The sequence below is a fragment of the Gorilla gorilla genome, chromosome 13 (genome assembly GCF_029281585.2).
Source record: "Gorilla gorilla gorilla isolate KB3781 chromosome 13, NHGRI_mGorGor1-v2.1_pri, whole genome shotgun sequence".
In the NCBI taxonomy this organism is placed as follows: domain Eukaryota; kingdom Metazoa; phylum Chordata; class Mammalia; order Primates; family Hominidae; genus Gorilla; species Gorilla gorilla.
The window spans coordinates 58,082,699-58,100,114 of record NC_073237.2 but is presented as its reverse complement, the minus strand read 5'-3'; the positions used below and the strand labels follow the sequence as shown (position 1 = coordinate 58,100,114).

The following is a 17,416-nucleotide window of genomic DNA, read 5'->3' as shown; positions in this document are numbered from 1 at the left end:
TACCTTGCTGACAAATTTATATTTCTGGATTTCTTTCTACATTATTCCAGCAATTCACCTCACACCCTTACCAAAGATCACTATTGAAAAAATCATTTGCTTTAGTTTTCCAACGTTCTCCCTTCCCCCAACAAACGTTATTTAAAGAAAAATTCCATGTATTTCTAGTTGTTTTCTATTATACGTGGCACAGATGTTATTACTTTCAGAAGAACCCTACAGGCTATCTGAGAACCAATCCCCTGGCTTGGGGGTGACATCAGAAAACTGATTTGTCTTCTCTGCTGGTGGGGGAAAGCATAATCCTATTATCTGGAATAATATGGAAAGAATCATAGAATCTTAACCATCAGGTAAGGTATAATTCACCTTTTAATTGAGCTAATGACTCGATTGTGTACTTGAAGAAAAATTACATGGTATAAAGACTTCTTTGTTGTTTTTTAGGGCATTGGCCCTAAACTGTGATGCTCCATTGGATGATAAAATTGGAGCAGAGTCTCGGAATTGGAGAGCTGGTAAGCCAGTCAGAGTGATACGCAGTTTTAAAGGGAGGAAGATCAGCAAATATGCTCCTGAAGAAGGCAACAGATATGATGGCATTTATAAGGTGCTCTATCTGGCATGACATCTTGTTTGTCATTCTTCCTGGGCTTTCAAGGCAGGGTTGTTGCAAGGAACTACTGTGGGTGGGCTCGAGGAAACAGTAGCCATCTTATATTGCTACTTTTTCTGGAAACTGAACAGATGCATAAAGCAAACTCTTAACTTCAGCACTTTACTTTTAAGGCTTATTTCAAGTTCCTAGGGGCAGAGTTGGGTTAAGATTTTTTTTTTTTTAAATGTAAGTGTATGTTCTCTATAATAAAGCCATTTAAGTAACTGGCTGTTGTATAACGATTTTTATATATCTTTTTGAATGATTTTAGTTGTAATAGATTTTCAAAGCAGCACATCATAGTAATAGATTTTCATTCTTTGTTTAAAAAGAGGCATTTGCTGCCATCTTTACGATACAAAATTCTGTTAATTAGCATAATCTTGTTACTCTATTAAATTTATAGCAGTCTGTCCTCATGGGAAGTACTGTAATAGGAATTAAGGTCAAAACTGTTTTAGTGAATATTCTTGACTTATTATCCTTACAGCAAAGCAGAATATTCAGAGGTTGCATTTAGTCCTGGCAAAGATTATTTTGATACCACTAATGTGATGAATAAGTCTAAATTTTAAATCTCAAACTGGCACTGAAATATTGTGATTTAGGTGGTGAAATACTGGCCAGAGATTTCATCAAGCCATGGATTCTTGGTTTGGCGCTATCTTTTAAGAAGAGATGATGTTGAACCTGCTCCTTGGACCTCTGAAGGAATAGAACGGTCAAGGAGATTATGTCTACGTTTACAGGTTAGATTACATTTGTCTAGGCTGCCTGTGTGTTCATAAAAATATACACCTCTTCTATCTACATGCCTTAACACTGGATATAACCCACAGCAATTGACTGGTGGACTATAAGGGGTGAGGAATAAGATCATGCAAATAGACAGAGGAAAAGAAGAGAAAAGGTAGTATCCTAGATGTCAGACTGCCCTGGGACCAAGGGTTGTGCTTGGGAAAAGTTGGACCTGTAAATTAAAAGTAAAATATTTCCAAATCAATTTGGAAATGACTTGAAGTGTGAGGGAAAGGGATTCATAAAATTTAGGTATAGGAGGCCCTGGAAAAGGACATTTATCCTAGAGGGCACAGGGGGTGTCTCTCTGGTAGGGGAAGGGTGGGGAGGTGGCTTTATAAGAGTGGTCTGCCTTCTCCCTTTCTCATTTTTCCTCACCCCTTTTCTCTCTTCCCCCGCAAAGCTGCTTCCCTGCCCTGCCACCACCTTTAGTGCTTTGTCTTTTTTCCCCTTTGCCCATGCTCAGCTGTTAACCCATAAAGACTTCGTTGATTTTGTGTGCATAGTTGATGGTATGGCTGCATTAATCCCTTCACTGCCTGTATACCCTAGAATTTGTCCCTGACACTGACTTCAGAGCATGGTTTGAGTTCATCTCCCATCATTCCCCATTGTTGTGCTTCCCGTAAAAACTGCCAGCTTTATCATTTCCCCTGGCTCTGCCCACACTGCATGTGTAGGGGCTGAACTATGGGCAAGTGTCTGACCACCCAGGCAGGTGAGTGTGTGTCTTCTAATGCAAGTCTGTTTCTGTTTTTGTTGTCTTTTTAAACTCATAGAATTGATTGTTGAAAATAAGACCATCAACTGCTAAAACAACTACTAAAATAATTCTTTTTAATATAAAAATAACTTTGTCAAATTCACTTTCAGAAGATTTTTCAGATGTCCCTGTTGAGAGCATTGTTCTAGATAGGTTATATTTGAAACTGTGAGCAGAAGCATGTGAGCCCATCTGCTATGATGAGTAATAGTCATTGAGGCCTGAAACATACAGTGCTTTAAGCATGACTGTTATTACAAAGCATGCTTCTCCCACCCCACCCACTCCCTCAAAGAAGGTAGCCATTGAAACATAAGGATGATAGATAGAATGTATTACTTCAAATCTAACTCTTAGCTGGTGGAGGATTTAGTAATTTAGTTGCTTTAGGTCTTGTAAAAGCTCCTGCCCCTAACTTTAGGAGATGAGAAGTTTGACCCTTAATGTTCTTGATATTTTTTTAGATCAACTCCACAATTTACTGTGATCCAATCTATCTGCTTTCTATCTGTTGTGCTCTATGATTGGTTCTCATTTACCTTCATTTCTGTATTCTACTTTCCTTAAACTTTAAGGAAATCTAATCACAACTCCTGAAGACTTATCTTTCTTAGATCTGAAACTTAAGATCAGTGTATTATAAAATGGAATCTCTTAGCAGTCACAGCTACATAAATTGGGATTTTAATAGTTGTCTGTACTTTGAATTCTTTTCCTTTAAATGTCTATTTCTTTTATGTAAAGTTTTTCAGTTTGGGGAACGTGTAGTCTTCCCCTCCCTTTTAATTTCTCACCAGGATCTAAACCCCCCTTCTCTGTGAAGCTTAAATCTGCATTGTACTCTCCCTCTTCCCCCCATCAGTATCCAGCAGGTTACCCTTCAGATAAAGAAGGGAAGAAGCCTAAAGGACAGTCAAAGAAGCAGCCCAGTGGAACCACAAAAAGGCCAATTTCAGATGGTAGGTAATGATTGCAAAATATAAATAATAATAACATACTTTTGTTGTTGTTGTTGAGACAGGGTCTCACTCTTGTCACCCAGGCTGGAGTGCAGTGGAAAGATCTTGGCTCACTGTAGCCTTGACCTCCTGGGCTCAAGCGATCCACCTACCTCAACCTCCGAAGTAGCCCACAGGTGTACACCACCACACCTGGCTAATTTTTGTATTTTTTGTAAAGATGGGGTTTCTCCATGCCCAAGCTGGTCTTGAACTCCTGGGCTGAAGGGATCCTCCCGCCTCAGCCTCCTAAAGTGCTGGGATTACAGGCAGAAGCCACTGCATCCAGCCAACATACTTTTTAATAAAGAGAAATATTAAGAAAATAAATTGAGACTTAAATGAAAGCAAACGATTTGGCTGGGGGGGCATGGTAGAAGATGGATCTTTTGTTTAATAGTGTCAGAGCCAAATAGCACGAAATAACAGTATCCTAAATTTTAGGGGAAATTACATGCTGTTTTATGTTGGTTATCTTTCTGCTAAACATTACTTGTGCCAGTTAACTCTTTTGTTTCATAGTTCTGCTTAGAACCACTTGTAAGTCTGCTGATACATTTTTAAAATAAATCTAGATGACTGTCCAAGTGCCTCCAAAGTGTACAAAGCATCAGATTCAGCAGAAGCAATTGAGGCTTTTCAACTAACTCCTCAACAGCAACATCTCATCAGAGAAGATTGTCAAAACCAGAAGCTGTGGGATGAAGTGCTTGCACATCTTGTGGAAGGACCAGTATGTGAAGATTTTTTTAAATAATAACATTCTGATATTAACAAATGATAAATAATTGTCTCATGAAGTCTGTTTTTCACACATCAGTCAAAACTTCATCCTCCTACCCGGTTTTCTAATCCAGTGTGACTACCTTTCAGAAATAATCTGAGGCAACACATATACATGCACCTAAATTTACTTTAAACCTCTTAGATGCTGGATTTTGACTTCTCTATGCCCAAAGTTACTTTACTTTGAGGTACTGTTCCTCAGAAGAATTTTCAGTTTGTGAAACATCATCATTTTAATCTAAAAATCACCACGAAAGTTTTTGTTACAGTTCAAAGTTACCTAACAGCATAAGTCTTAAGCACTTCAGCACAATTTTCAAAACCTACATGTTAAACTAAGTGGTAAAATTAACCAGATTATCTATTAAGTATTTTATGTTTTTAAATTTTCATTTTTTCTTAATCTTTAAATTAATCACATAATTTTAAAGTAAAAAGGAATCACAGTTAATTAATGTGTGGGCTTTGTGTTAAGCTGTGTTTTGCAAACAAGCCTTTCTTATCAAATCCCTAAAGTTGGAGTCTTCAAATATGAACTATCTCTTCATTCTTTTCTCACTTATTGTGTTTTTAATTTTACTTATAAATTTGAATCTTCTATTAAATATTGACCCCTTGTCATTTATAATCAATTACTTTTCTGTTTTCTTTCTCTCCAAAGTGTTGATGTGCCCCTATGTCTATATGTCTTTTCTATCTAGACTGAAAGCAGCAACACAAAAACTCTACAGAGTTTCCTTTGTGAGAGATGGTCATTATTATTAAGGAAGAATTTTTTAAATATGATTTTTAAACACTCCACAGTTTCCTTTGTGAGAGAGAGTCATTATTATTAAGGAAGAATTTTTTAAATATGATTTTTAAACTTTTAGAAATGCTGAAATTTATCAAATATTTGGATTTATATTGGAATCGTTACTTCCTTTGTCTATAAATGTGATACATTGAGTTATCTTTGGCAAAATGAAGCTTACATGTTTAGAGGACAGGGGAAAGTGATTACACTTTGAGAAGTGTTTACTTGTATTTTAGCCAAGACACCCAGGCATAAGCAGAGTCTGACTTTGTTAGGTCACACTCATTTTCACTTATAGGAAATTAAGATACAGGAAGCAGTTGTTAATCAGCCTAATTATTCTCTGATTGGGAAAGATAGGGCTTGTTAGTGATAACTGAGGTGAGTTTCCACTGTAGGTGGGAGAGAAGCAATTACAGATAGAGGAAAAAGCCACCTGAGTGATGTGAAAGTTGTCTTCCCTATGGGTAGTGTCCCACTGGGACAGAATCTGACCTTCCTAGGTCATATTATTGTGACCTTGCTGCTAGTGATTACTCTGGATATTATGTACTATTGCCCTGGACAAGTTTCATGCCCATTCTCTTCAGATAGGCCAGGAACACATTTATTAAGCCAGAAAAAAACAGGTGTTAGCCAACAGTGACTTTAAATAAATACATATGTGTATATATATTTATGTCCAAACTCCTTCCAAAGGCCCTGTGATCAGCAGCCCTACCTACATCTGTAGTCTCCTCTTAAACTAGTACTCTTGTGCCCAGATTGCTTGACTGCAGTGGTCACTGTTTTATTTAAACACGCTCGACGTCTTGATACCCCTGGGCCTTTACATACATACTGTTTCTCTGACTGGAATTCTCTTTTCATGTGTCTCACTCTTTCATATCCTTTAAGTCTGTATAAATAGATTCCTCAGAGAGATCTTCCCAAACTACCCTTTCTAAAATGGCAACTCTTTAAAATTTAGTTTAAAAAGTCCAAACAGATGGGGTTACTATGTTGCCCAGACTGATCTCAAACACCTGGGCTCAGGCAATCCTCCCGCTTCAGCCTCCTAAGTAGCTGGGTTTATAGGCATGAGTCAATTTGCTCTGTTTCGTCAGTTATTACTATCTGAAACTGTTTTTGTTTGTTTACTCTCCTGTAGGAACATAAGTTCCAGGAGAGCACCGACTGCCTTTTTATTACCACTGTAGAGATGAGTGCCTAGCACATTGTAGCTACCTGTAACTCAAAATACCTGTATTAGATATACCCGTATTATAGGAACTATGGAAGTACCAGGTTAAATATTGGTCATTAACAAAGGAGTTTGTTAGGGAGAGAGTACCTGTTATAAAGTTTTCAGCATCTCCACATAATTGCCATACTTTAAAAATGTGTTTATAATACTTTGTCTGTAATGTATTTGACTTTAATGATCCATGTTCATAAATCAGTTAATATGAGACATCTTTTGAAATGTGACATTCAATTTTTAAATTTGAAACTTGTAAGGTTTTTTTGTTTGTTTGTTTGTTTGTTTGTTTTTGAGACGGAGTTGTGGTCTGTCTCCCAGGCTGAAGTACAGTAGCATGATCTCAGCTCACTGCAACCTCCACCTCCTGGGTTCAAGTGATTCTCCTGCCTCAGCCTCCCAAGTAGCTGGGATTGCAGGCACCTGCCACCACGCCCGGCTAATTTCTTGTATTTTTTTCTAGAGACGTTTTTGGCCATGTTGGCCAGGTTGGTCTAGCACTCCTGACCTCAAATGATCCACCCGCCTCAGCCTCCCAGAGTACTGGGATTACATGTGTGAACCACCATGCTTGGCCTTACTTTTTCTATTAATATAAAAAATAAATATGAAATACACTCCCTTACTACCTAAAATAACTGAAGGATTATCTTTATGACTATTTAGGAAAAAAACTAGTTTTCCTTCTAGCTTAAAAAAAAAAAACAGCCAAGATGAAATGGAGCCAGTAATGGCTTTTGAAGAATACAGGGTATCCATTTGATCATGTTTACATTAGGTGGCTCTACTTTTTGTAATTTCGTCCTACTGTAAGTAAACATTAGCATCAGGAAGGTATGGGATTTTAGGATTGAGGTAAAATATGACAGAATAATCCTAGGAAAATAAATGTTTTGTTTATGGTATTAGATACTACAGAGTATTGTTTCCTAGTGTTTTTTTTTTTAAGCTCCTAAAGACAAATATTCAAGTTTTATAACAGCAGAAGATTGAATAGATAATACATGTTCATACATTGGAATACTGTGCAAAACAGCTTTTTGAAAAAAGGCAGTCAGTATGTAATGACCTTGAGACAAGTTGCCCATGATTTTTTTATTTTTTAAGTGAAAAATAGTTTGTCCCTGGAATGTGACATTTAGGGGGACATTGACTTTTTAACATCATATATTGACTTTGCAACTTTTCCTACCCAATACTCTGATTTAAAACTAATGTGTATGGAATGGGATTTCTTTATATAACTTTGCTCTTCTCAGGTAGTTAAAATCAAGACTACTTGATTTTTTTAAATAGAAGACTTTTTTTTTTTTTTTTTTTTTTTAAGATGGAGTCTCGCTCTGTCGCCCAGGCTGGAGTGCAGTGGCATGATCTCAGCTCACTGCAAGGTCCACCTTCTTGGTTCACTCCATTCTCCTGCCTCAGCCTCCCCAGCAGCTGGGACTACAGGCGCATGCCGCCACGCCCAGCTAATTTTTTGTATTTTTAGTAGAGACGGGGTTTCACTGTGTTAGCCAGGATGGTGTCGATCTCCTGACCTTGTGATCCGCCTGCCTTGGCCTCCCAAAGTGCTGGGATTACAGGCGTGAGCTACCGCGCCCGGCCTCTAAATAGAAGACATTAAATGTGACTGAAACATTTTTATTGCTAAATAATAGATGGATATATTTTGGGATACATGTGAAATTTTGATATGTTCATATAACATAATCAGGGTAATTGGAATGTTCATCACTATAAACATTTATCTTTTACGCTGGGAACATTTGAATTATTCTCTACTAGCTGTTTTGAAATACACAGTAGATGAATTTTATTAGCATATTATGAACTGCTAACTTTTCTTTCCTTATCCTTGGATACTGTTCTAGAATTTTCTGAAAAAATTGGAACAATCTTTTATGTGCGTTTGCTGTCAGGAGCTAGTTTACCAGCCTGTGACAACTGAGTGCTTCCACAATGTCTGTAAAGTAAGTAGAATTCCTTCCTCACTTTCCCTGTTAGGCATGAAGGCACACTAATTTCTATACCTGTTTTTAGCATGCTAAGAAGCATTTTCCATGAAGCAGGATAGTTGTGGAACCTTCTAGTTAAGAAGCATTTAGTTACGTCTTGGTGGTAAATGCATGTTTTAATTAGATAGTGATAATAATTCAAATATGTGTCATTTGAGATATCTATCATGTTTGGAATTTTGAGGAGGGGCTGAAATGGGAAAGAAGGTAAGAGGTCATTGCTCTTGTCTGTAATAGCTTATATGTTTTATATATTATAGTGCAAACTGGAGTGTTTTCATTAATAAATAATATAAAACAGTTTATACCTAGCATCATGCCCAGATGAATTGAATATTGTGTTTTCAGTGTGGTGTAAAAGGAAAGTTTGTGTTTTAGTCAAGCCAAGGTTTGAATCTTGCTCTACCCAGTGGTGATTATGTGCCCTAACTTCAGAACTTCAGTTTCTTTTATAAAATGGAAACAAATCTACATACGAGTTTGTGCCTGATCTTGAGTTAACTGTATGTTTAATGTATTTAGTACTGCTAAATATATATATATATATGTGTGTGTGTGTGTGTATATATATATATATAATTTTTTTTATTTTTTTGACGGAATCTCACTCTGTTGTTCAGGGTAGAGTGTAGTGGTGCGATCTGGGCTCACTGTAACCTCTGCCTCCCCATTTCAAGCAAGTCTCCTGTCTCAGCCTGCGGAGTAGCTGGGAGTACAAGCATTCACCACCCTGCCCAGCTAATTTTTGTATTTTTTAGTAGAGACAGGGTTTCACCATGTTGGCCAGGTTAGTCTTGAATGCCTGACCTAAGGTGATCCACCTGCCTCAGCCTCCCAGAGTGCTGGGATAACAGGCATGAGCCACCATACCTGGCTGCTAAGTATATTTTTGGAAGACTCACCATATGTGTTAAGTGATTTGGTAAAATATAAAATTCATTTCTAAGCAAGGGAATCCTGATTTTTTCCCCCCCTCTAGGGCTCTGTTTAGAATGGACAGGGTTAAAATCTAACCCAGAAGATTAGGCTAGTGGCAACCATATGTAATCTCTAACTCCACCATTTTAGTAGATGAGGAAACTGATGCACAAATTACATAAATAATTTACCTGAAGGCTCCCAATATCTGCCAGAGATGAAACTAAAGCCATGACTGTAGCCTTTTCCATAGTGCAGATTCAAGCCTTTATGTTTGTTCATTCTGTACATTTCTCTCATTACCAGTTTCTGGTTCCTATTTAAAAGCATAAGTTGCTGAGTACTTACATGCTTTATGCTCAGATTAAATTGGATGTTTTTGTTTTTACCATAGGATTGCCTACAGCGCTCCTTTAAGGCACAGGTTTTCTCCTGCCCTGCTTGCCGGCATGATCTTGGCCAGAATTACATCATGATTCCCAATGAGATTCTGCAGACTCTACTTGACCTTTTCTTCCCTGGCTACAGCAAAGGACGATGATCTGCCTGCTTTCACTGTGTTGTTCATGGTGGCTTTTTGGACAATAAAGAATCTAAAATGGGTGGGGAGGGTGGAAGAAATGGTGGACTGTATCTCTCACGTTCTGAAGCAGCTAATCCTCTTTCCCACATAGCCATCATCTTGTGTGTGTAGTAAGAGGCCCATTTCTCAACTGTCTTTTAAATATCTAAAGGTAGTTCCTGTAACAACTAGTTTTAATGAGTAAAAAGTCAAAGCCTCAGCTCTAGTTGATATCCAAGTTATGATTTATTTTGCAACTACCTCAGGACAGAAAAGATTTATGGGGATTTTAAAAATCATTGAATAACTAGTTAAATGAAATTTTAGCTACACACTGCCTCCCAAATATTAGTTGTGCCTGGTTCTTGTAATTTGATTTTACAGAAAAGGAAATGACACTTGAGATCCTTGGAATGAACACAGCTTCTAAAGTGTGCATATACTTTTTTAACGTCTCTTCTTCCATTACAATGTGTGTTTTGCAAGGACAGGTTCATTTTTTTTAGCCCACTTTGTGAACTCCATTGTGCTTTTTTCTGGTGTTTTATGCAAGTTGACTACTAATGACTAATGAGAACAATAATGAATGCATTGTTGCTGCATTAGTGTAATGTGGTGTGGTTTTGCACTTAAAAGAGGTATTCATATGCTCTAGTTGTAAATGTTCATGAAAATCCACTTCTGTACTAGTCGAACTGCTTTTAGTGTCTCACCAGTGGTTTTACATCTGCAGAGTTTTGAGGGCTGTGCTGACCTTTGAGAGGATTTGAAATTGCTTCATATTGTGATCCTAAATTTTATATTCACTATATTCCCTAAAGTATACCTTAATAAATATTTTATGATCAGAAAAACAGCTCATTTTGCTTACTTTTTTACACTTGTCTGGCTTATGTTATCAGTTTTAAAGGATCCTATATTTCTGGAGTTTTTCATTGTGCATCTCTATTGAAACATTTTTTTTACTTTGTACTGGTAATGAGAGCCAGAATGAAATCTTAAGCACTCAGAACAAATTTCTTCCTCAGTTTTTGTTTGTTTGTTTGGTTGGTTTTTTGAGATGGAGTCTTGCTCTGTTGCCCAGGCTGGAGTGCAGTGGCACAATCTCGGCTCACTGCAAGCTCTGTCTTCTGGGTTCACGCCATTCTCCCACCTCAGCCTCCCAAGTAGCTGGGACTACAGGCGCCTGCCACCACGCCCAGCCAATTTTGTTTTTCTATTTTTAGTAAAGACGGGGTTTCACCGTGTTGGCCAGGTTGGTCTTGATCTCCTGACCTCGTGATACGCCTGCCTTGGCCTCCCAAGGTGCTGGGATTATAGGCATGAGCCACTGCACTCGGCCCTCAGTTTGTTTTTTGTTTTTTGTTTTTAAGTTTATTCTAATAGGAAAAAAATTTAAAATGGTAATCTAGTGACCATTTTCTGTAGTTTCTGTCCTGTGTTCAGTTTTAGTCTAATCAGTGCTACTTATTTCACAGACATAAGAATGTTTTAAAATGTTGTTCTATTCTCTAAACTATACTGCTAGTCCAGGCATGGCGGCTTATACCTGTAATCCCTGTGGGACGCCAAGGTAGGAGGATTACTTGAGCACAGGAATTCAAGACCAGCCTGGGCAGCATTACAAGACCCTGTCTCTCAAAAAATAAAATCAGCAGGGTGTGGCAGTGTGTGCCTGTAGTCCCAGCTACCTGGGAGGCTGACGTGGGAGGATTGCTTGAGCCCAGGAAATTGAGGCTGTAGTGAGCCATGATCACACCACTGCACTTTAGCCTGGGTGACAGAGCAAGACCCTGTTGACCACCACACACCCCCAAAAAACTACATTGTTTTCATCAGAGAAAAGTTTTAATGTGATCCAGTCAGTCCTTGCATCCCTAAGTTCACAGCCATATAAATATCATTCATTGAATACTTACTTTGTACTAGTCATTTGTAGATATTATGTGTATTCATTGAATTCTACCAACAACAAATGCTATCCCTGTCTTATGGGTGAATATCAGTGGCACAAAAAGGTTAAATAACTTGACCAAAGGTCATACAACAATCAGAAGGTGGATCTGTGCCATAAACTTAGGCAGTCTTGTGTCCAGAGCTGGTGATGTTTGCTATATAGGCAGGCCCTCACTCTTGGATATATGGCCAACTAGTTTCAGTGCTTTTCCTGAATGTAACTAAATTCCACATCAGGTTGTGGGAAATACCTGGAACTATGTCTTTTAGAGCTAAACATTGGAATCATTTTTATTTTGAAGCATTGAATTTAAATAGGATCTTCTTAAATTGAAAATGAATCATTAAATTGCATCATTCATACTATATCCCCTCTCGTATTGGCCACATTTCTGCATGAAGAGTGGGAAATATCTTCCAGTTTCAGCTACTTGAACTGGTTTATTTCTACCACTTTGATTAGCAAGATAGCTGATTCCCACAGTTCCACTTTGTATTGTCTGAACTCTAGCTATAACATGATAGACTAGGAAAGAAGGCTGTGGCTTAGCATATTCACAGATGTGAAGAATGGCCCAAAGCTAAGCAATTATTATTATTGAACCTTTGAATCATCAAGGTTCTTTTACATAATATTTCACTTGGTATCTAGAAAATGGGGACTTTTAGGACACATAACCACAATACTAAACAGTTTCTTTACATCATCAAATATCTAGTAAATGTTCCAATTTCCATAGTCTCAAATGTCATAAATTGCTGTTTTGTTTTCAGTTGGTTTGTCTGAATCAGGATCCAAATAAAGACCTCACATTGTGATTAATTGCTATCTCTTAAGAATATTTTAATCTGTATACATCCCCTCACATCCCCTCAATCTTTCTTCCCCCTCTTCCCCTTTGCAATTAGTGTGTTGAAATTGGATTGTTTGTTCTGAAGCATTTCTGACAGAACATAGATAATGGAACCCTGTGGTGTAGTTTAACATGTTTCTCTTTATTTTCAGTTAATTGGTAGTTTAGAATTAAAGCATGACCAGATTCAGACTTGACTTTTGGGGGCAGGGGATGGGTAAGACTTTGTCATAGGTGATGTGGTTGTCCTTCAGGAGGTACATAATACCTGGTTGTCTCTTTAGTCCTAAGTTTGAAAGAAGCTTTTTTCACTGGAATTTGTTACATTTGGTAGGTTACAGTGATTACTATGAAGTAATCAATCACTTTAATTTGGATAGGATTTAAACTTTTTTTTCTGGTTTTACTCACTTCTAAGTAATATGGTTCACTCAACAAATATGTGCATGCTAGTGTTTGAGTATATTGGTAAACTTTTGGAAGCTGGCAAAGTTTCAGAAGCTGGCAATCTAAACATCCATAACTCTCTCATAACCCTGTTATAACAGCTAACAGAAAGGGGCCCTACCTATATACTTAAAACTTTGGATTTCAGTATAGATCCTGCTTGGAAGAGCTGAGTAGAGATCTGCTCTGATGCCCAATATCTGCTATTTGCCTATTAAGAACGAAACCTTTCCCTATTATTCAGGACAGCCCTGATTGCAAGAATTGAGCTTGGTGGCCCATTCACCATGAGCTTACACTGGAAAGAGTTACCCTTGCTTGCCCACTCTGTCTGGTCCCTACAGCTAGACTGTCACAATTCCTGAAGGAAGTGATATTTAGTAACCTGACTTAATCTAATCCTACACAGAAAAAAGATGATATACCTTCACTGGATATAAGAAAATCGGAAGCTTCTTAGAGGGACCATGCAGGCAGACCAAGTGACTGCTGTTGAAAAAGATGAAGATGATCTTTCTTACTCTTTCATGACTAGATTCGCAAGTATGAAATTGCATTGTGTTGACAGAATAAAGCAGGCTGCCATGTGAAGAGTAATTTGAGATTAAAATTCTTGGAAGTAAACATGATTGTGAAGACAAGATGCAACAGATGAAACAATTAGATACTGCCAAAATTTGAATGTATTGCTGAGTAATATTTATGGATATGCCACGGTTTATTCATCTGATGGATATTTGGATTGTTTACGGGGTTTTCCTGTTACAAAGCTGCTGTGAGCCATTGTCAGTCTTTGGAAAACTCTTATAAAATTATGTACTTACCATACAACCCATCAATGTCACTAATTGTTAACAAAAATGACATTTCAAAGTGGTTTATACCATTTTACATTCCTGCCAGCAGTGCGTGAGATTTATGGTTGCCCCACATCCTCTCTAATACTTGATTTTGTCAGTTTTTTAAAATTATAAACCACTCTAGAGGGTGTATAACTCCTGTGAGAGACAAGAATGGGTTGCATACTTGGTGACAGGAGAGTGGATTGTTTTAGCCATTTGTACTGTTCGCCAGGTATCTTTGGCTCAGAAGTGCACGTGCTAGGATTGTTCTTCCAAGCTTCCTTGTGTTTGCATAGGGTCATGTGACGAGTTGGCCAGTTAGTCGTGAGCAGATATGCTGTATACCACTTCTAGGCAGGGCATTTCCTTGCCCTTCAGAGTTTTCTCTCTTCTTCCATGGAGACTAGTAACCCTCCAGATGGGACTTTTCTGTCAGCTTAGATCTCAGAATAAGAATGGTACAGAGCACCCATCTAACTTGTGGTGAACATGCAACATGAGAGAGATGTAAATGCAAGACCCTAAAGTTTTTGAGTTGTTCGCAGAGCATGACCTAGCCTATCCTGACTGATAAAAACATTCCTAACTTCCTCAGCCTAACAGCAGGTATGGAATTGAATTCATTCTATATTTTATCTTGAGATGGTCTCTGTCACAGTGACGTGATCATGGCTCACTGCAGTCTCTACCTACTGGGCTCAAGCTATCCTCCTGCCTCAACCTCCCAAGTAGCTGGGACTACAGGCATGTGAAACCTGTAGTTTGGCCAGTTTTTGTATTTTTTATAGAGATGAGGTTTCACCGTGTTGCCCAGGCTTGTCTCAAACTCCTGAGCTCAAGCAATCCACCTGCCTCCGCCTCCAGAAGTGCTAGGATTACAGACATGTGCCACCATGCCTGGCCTGGAATTGAATTTAATTGGCCTTTTAATATTGAATCTAAAATTTTCAGTGTTTTAGAGCTAATTCTTTAATACCCAACTCAGTTGACTTAAGCGATTTATAAATTGGTTGGTAATGTAGTAGGCACCCTCTAAGATGGACCCCAGTGATTTCCTACCTTTGCTCTTCATGCCCTGGTATAATCTCCTCCCGTTGAGTGTGGGCTGGACTTAAATTGTATTGTAAACAACAAAATACAGCAGAAGTGATCAGATGTCACTTCTGAGGTTAGGTCACAAAAATACTGTGGCTTCCTACTTGGACCACCCTCTCTCTCAATCTGGGGGAAGCCAGCTGCCATGCTGTGAGCTGCCAAATGGAAAGGCACATGTGGCAAAGAACAGAGGTCTCCCGCCAACAGTCCTGAAGCCTACCAAAAACCACAGAAGTGAGCTTGGAAGTGGATTTGCCTCCAGAGGGTCCTTGAGATGACTTCAGCCCTTTATTGCAACCCTGTGAGAGACCCTCAGCCACAGGTACCCAACTAAATCATTCCTGGATTCCTGACGCAGAAAGATTATGAATGTTGATGTCTTAATCCATTAAGCCGTGGGGTAATTATTATGCAGTAAAAGATTACTAATACAGATAGAGTGGCCCTGAGTGCCAGTTTGCCCAGGAAAGATCCAATTTGCACTTGTTGCTCCAAAATTATTATGAATAATACCGTTTGCTTTTCCTCCTTAAAGTGCCCCCAGATTGGATAACATCACCCTCTTTACTCAATTGAGATCTTTTATGACATAACCGTGAATTCACTTTTATTTCTGAAATACTGTTTCCTTAACCACAGCCAAGAATTTTTTAACTCATTGATTTTCTTTAGGAGAAAATACAGGCATTTTAAGTAAGTCTCTAGCGAAGTCTCCAGTTAATAGATGAAAATGGTAACTGTAGAAAGTACAGTAATCCCATGGGCATTTTGCCTGGAAATTCTTTGACTCTAAGGAGCTTCTAAATAGATCTTTGCCAGTTTCTAGATGCCAAGAGAAATTTTTGAGGTGCCCCTCACTTCCAACATACATTTACCCTTTATCTATTTGTGTGGAAGATTGTGAGCTAGATTGTTCAAATACTTTATCGTTTGAATTTAGCTAGTTGATGTCTACTTAAGAAATCAGTAAATCTTAGATGACCTTTTGGGCTTATATCCACGCAATACTAAATTACCCCCCACCCCCAACATAAAATGTTTCTATTTGGGTCACAGATACTTAACAAAGTGTCACAAATGTGATCTTACCAAATCCATAAGTTATTATAGAATACTCCATTTCTATAAAGAACAATCCCAATTCATGTTAAAAAAAATTTTTTTTTTTTTTTTTTTTTGAGACAGAGTCTTGCTCTGTTGCTCAGGCTGGAGTGCAATAGCGCAATCTCAGCTCACTGCAACCTCCACCTCCCGGGTTCAAGCGATTCTCCTGCCTCAGCCTCCCGAGTAGCTGGGATTACAGGCATGTGGCACCACACTGAGCTAAAGTTTTATATTTTTAGTAGAGACAGGGTTCCACCATGTTGGCCAGGCTCGTCTCGAACTCCTGACCTCAGGTGATCCACCTGCCTTGGCCTCCCAAAGCGCTGGGATTACAGGCATGAGCCACCGCACCTGGCTTTTCTTTTTAAATTTTGAAGTAATTATAGACTCACAAGAAGCTGCAAAAATAGTACAGAGAATTTCTATGTATTTTTCACCCAGTTTCCCTCAGGGATAGCATCTTGTGTAATCATAGTAGGTTGTCCAGACCAGGAGATTGACACTGGTACAATAATAGTAAGAGCTTACTTGAATTTCACCAGTTTTTATATGAACTCATTTTTGAGTGTATGTACGTATAGTTTTATAGAATTTTATCACATATATACATTCATTTTTTACATATGTACATAGGGTGGTAGTGGTATAAACCACCACCATAATAGAAGATGGACTGTTTCATCATCAAAAAATTAATTCTCTCCTATTATCCTTTAGAGTCACAACTTTCCCCAACCCTAACTCATGACAACCATTGTTCTGTTCACCATCACTATAATTTTATCATCTCAAGAATGAAATATAAGTGGAATTTCATAGTGTGTGACTTTTTGAGACTGGATTTTTTCCCCACAGCATGATAACCTTGACATCCATCTAAGTTATTGCATATATCAAATAGTTTCTTTCTTTCTTATTGTTGAGTAGTATTCCAGTTTATTCATCTGCTCATGCCTTGAAGGACTTTTGGGATGTTTCTAGTTTTTGTCTGTTATAAATAAAGCTGATAAATATTGCTGTGCAGACTTTTGTGTGGACATAATTCTAGGTGGTATGATAAGTATATTATTAGCTTTATAATAAATCATTTCCCAGCGTGGCTGTACCATTTTACATTCCCATCAGTAATGTGTGAATTCCAGTGCCATGTATTTTTGCCCACAGTAAGTATGGTCAGTATTTTTATTTTAGCCATTCTAATAGATGTATAGTAGTATCTCATCATGGCTTTATTTTGTATTCTCCTGATGGCTGATGACTTAGTCATCACTTCATGTGTTTAGTTGCCATCCTACGTATCCATGAAGTGTCTCTTCAAATCTTTTGCCGCGTTTTACTGGATTGATTTTTACTGTTGGGTTTTAAATTTCTTATATGTTCTGAATACTGGTCTTTTGTTAGATTTAAATTTTTTTTAATTTTCAATTTTTGTGGGTACATAGTAGGTGTATATATTTATGGGGTACATGAGATGTTTTGATACAGGCATGCAATGTGAAATAAGCACATCACAGGGAATGGGTTACCCATCCCCTCAAGGCATTTGTTCTTCAACTTATAAACAATCCAATTATACTATTTAAG

At 38.0% G+C, this 17,416-nt stretch overlaps 1 protein-coding gene across 2 annotated transcripts in view; it reads left to right on the top strand.

Moving 5' to 3' along the window:
- UHRF2 (ubiquitin like with PHD and ring finger domains 2) overlaps positions 1-10,388 on the top strand; it is a 93,620-nt gene extending 83,232 nt beyond the window's left edge. The window contains exons 11-16 of one of the 2 annotated variants that reach the window (XM_004047791.5): positions 448-610; positions 1,267-1,407; positions 3,082-3,178; positions 3,793-3,950; positions 7,911-8,009; positions 9,367-10,388. In XM_004047791.5, the coding sequence (XP_004047839.1) occupies positions 448-610; positions 1,267-1,407; positions 3,082-3,178; positions 3,793-3,950; positions 7,911-8,009; positions 9,367-9,513 (805 nt within the window). In that variant the 3' untranslated portion in view covers positions 9,514-10,388. Of the gene's footprint in view, positions 1-447; positions 611-1,266; positions 1,408-3,081; positions 3,179-3,739; positions 3,951-7,910; positions 8,010-9,366 lie in introns of those variants that run through there. The other variant, XM_055350600.2, reaches the window with a different exon arrangement.
- The last annotated feature ends 7,028 nt before the right edge of the window (positions 10,389-17,416 follow it).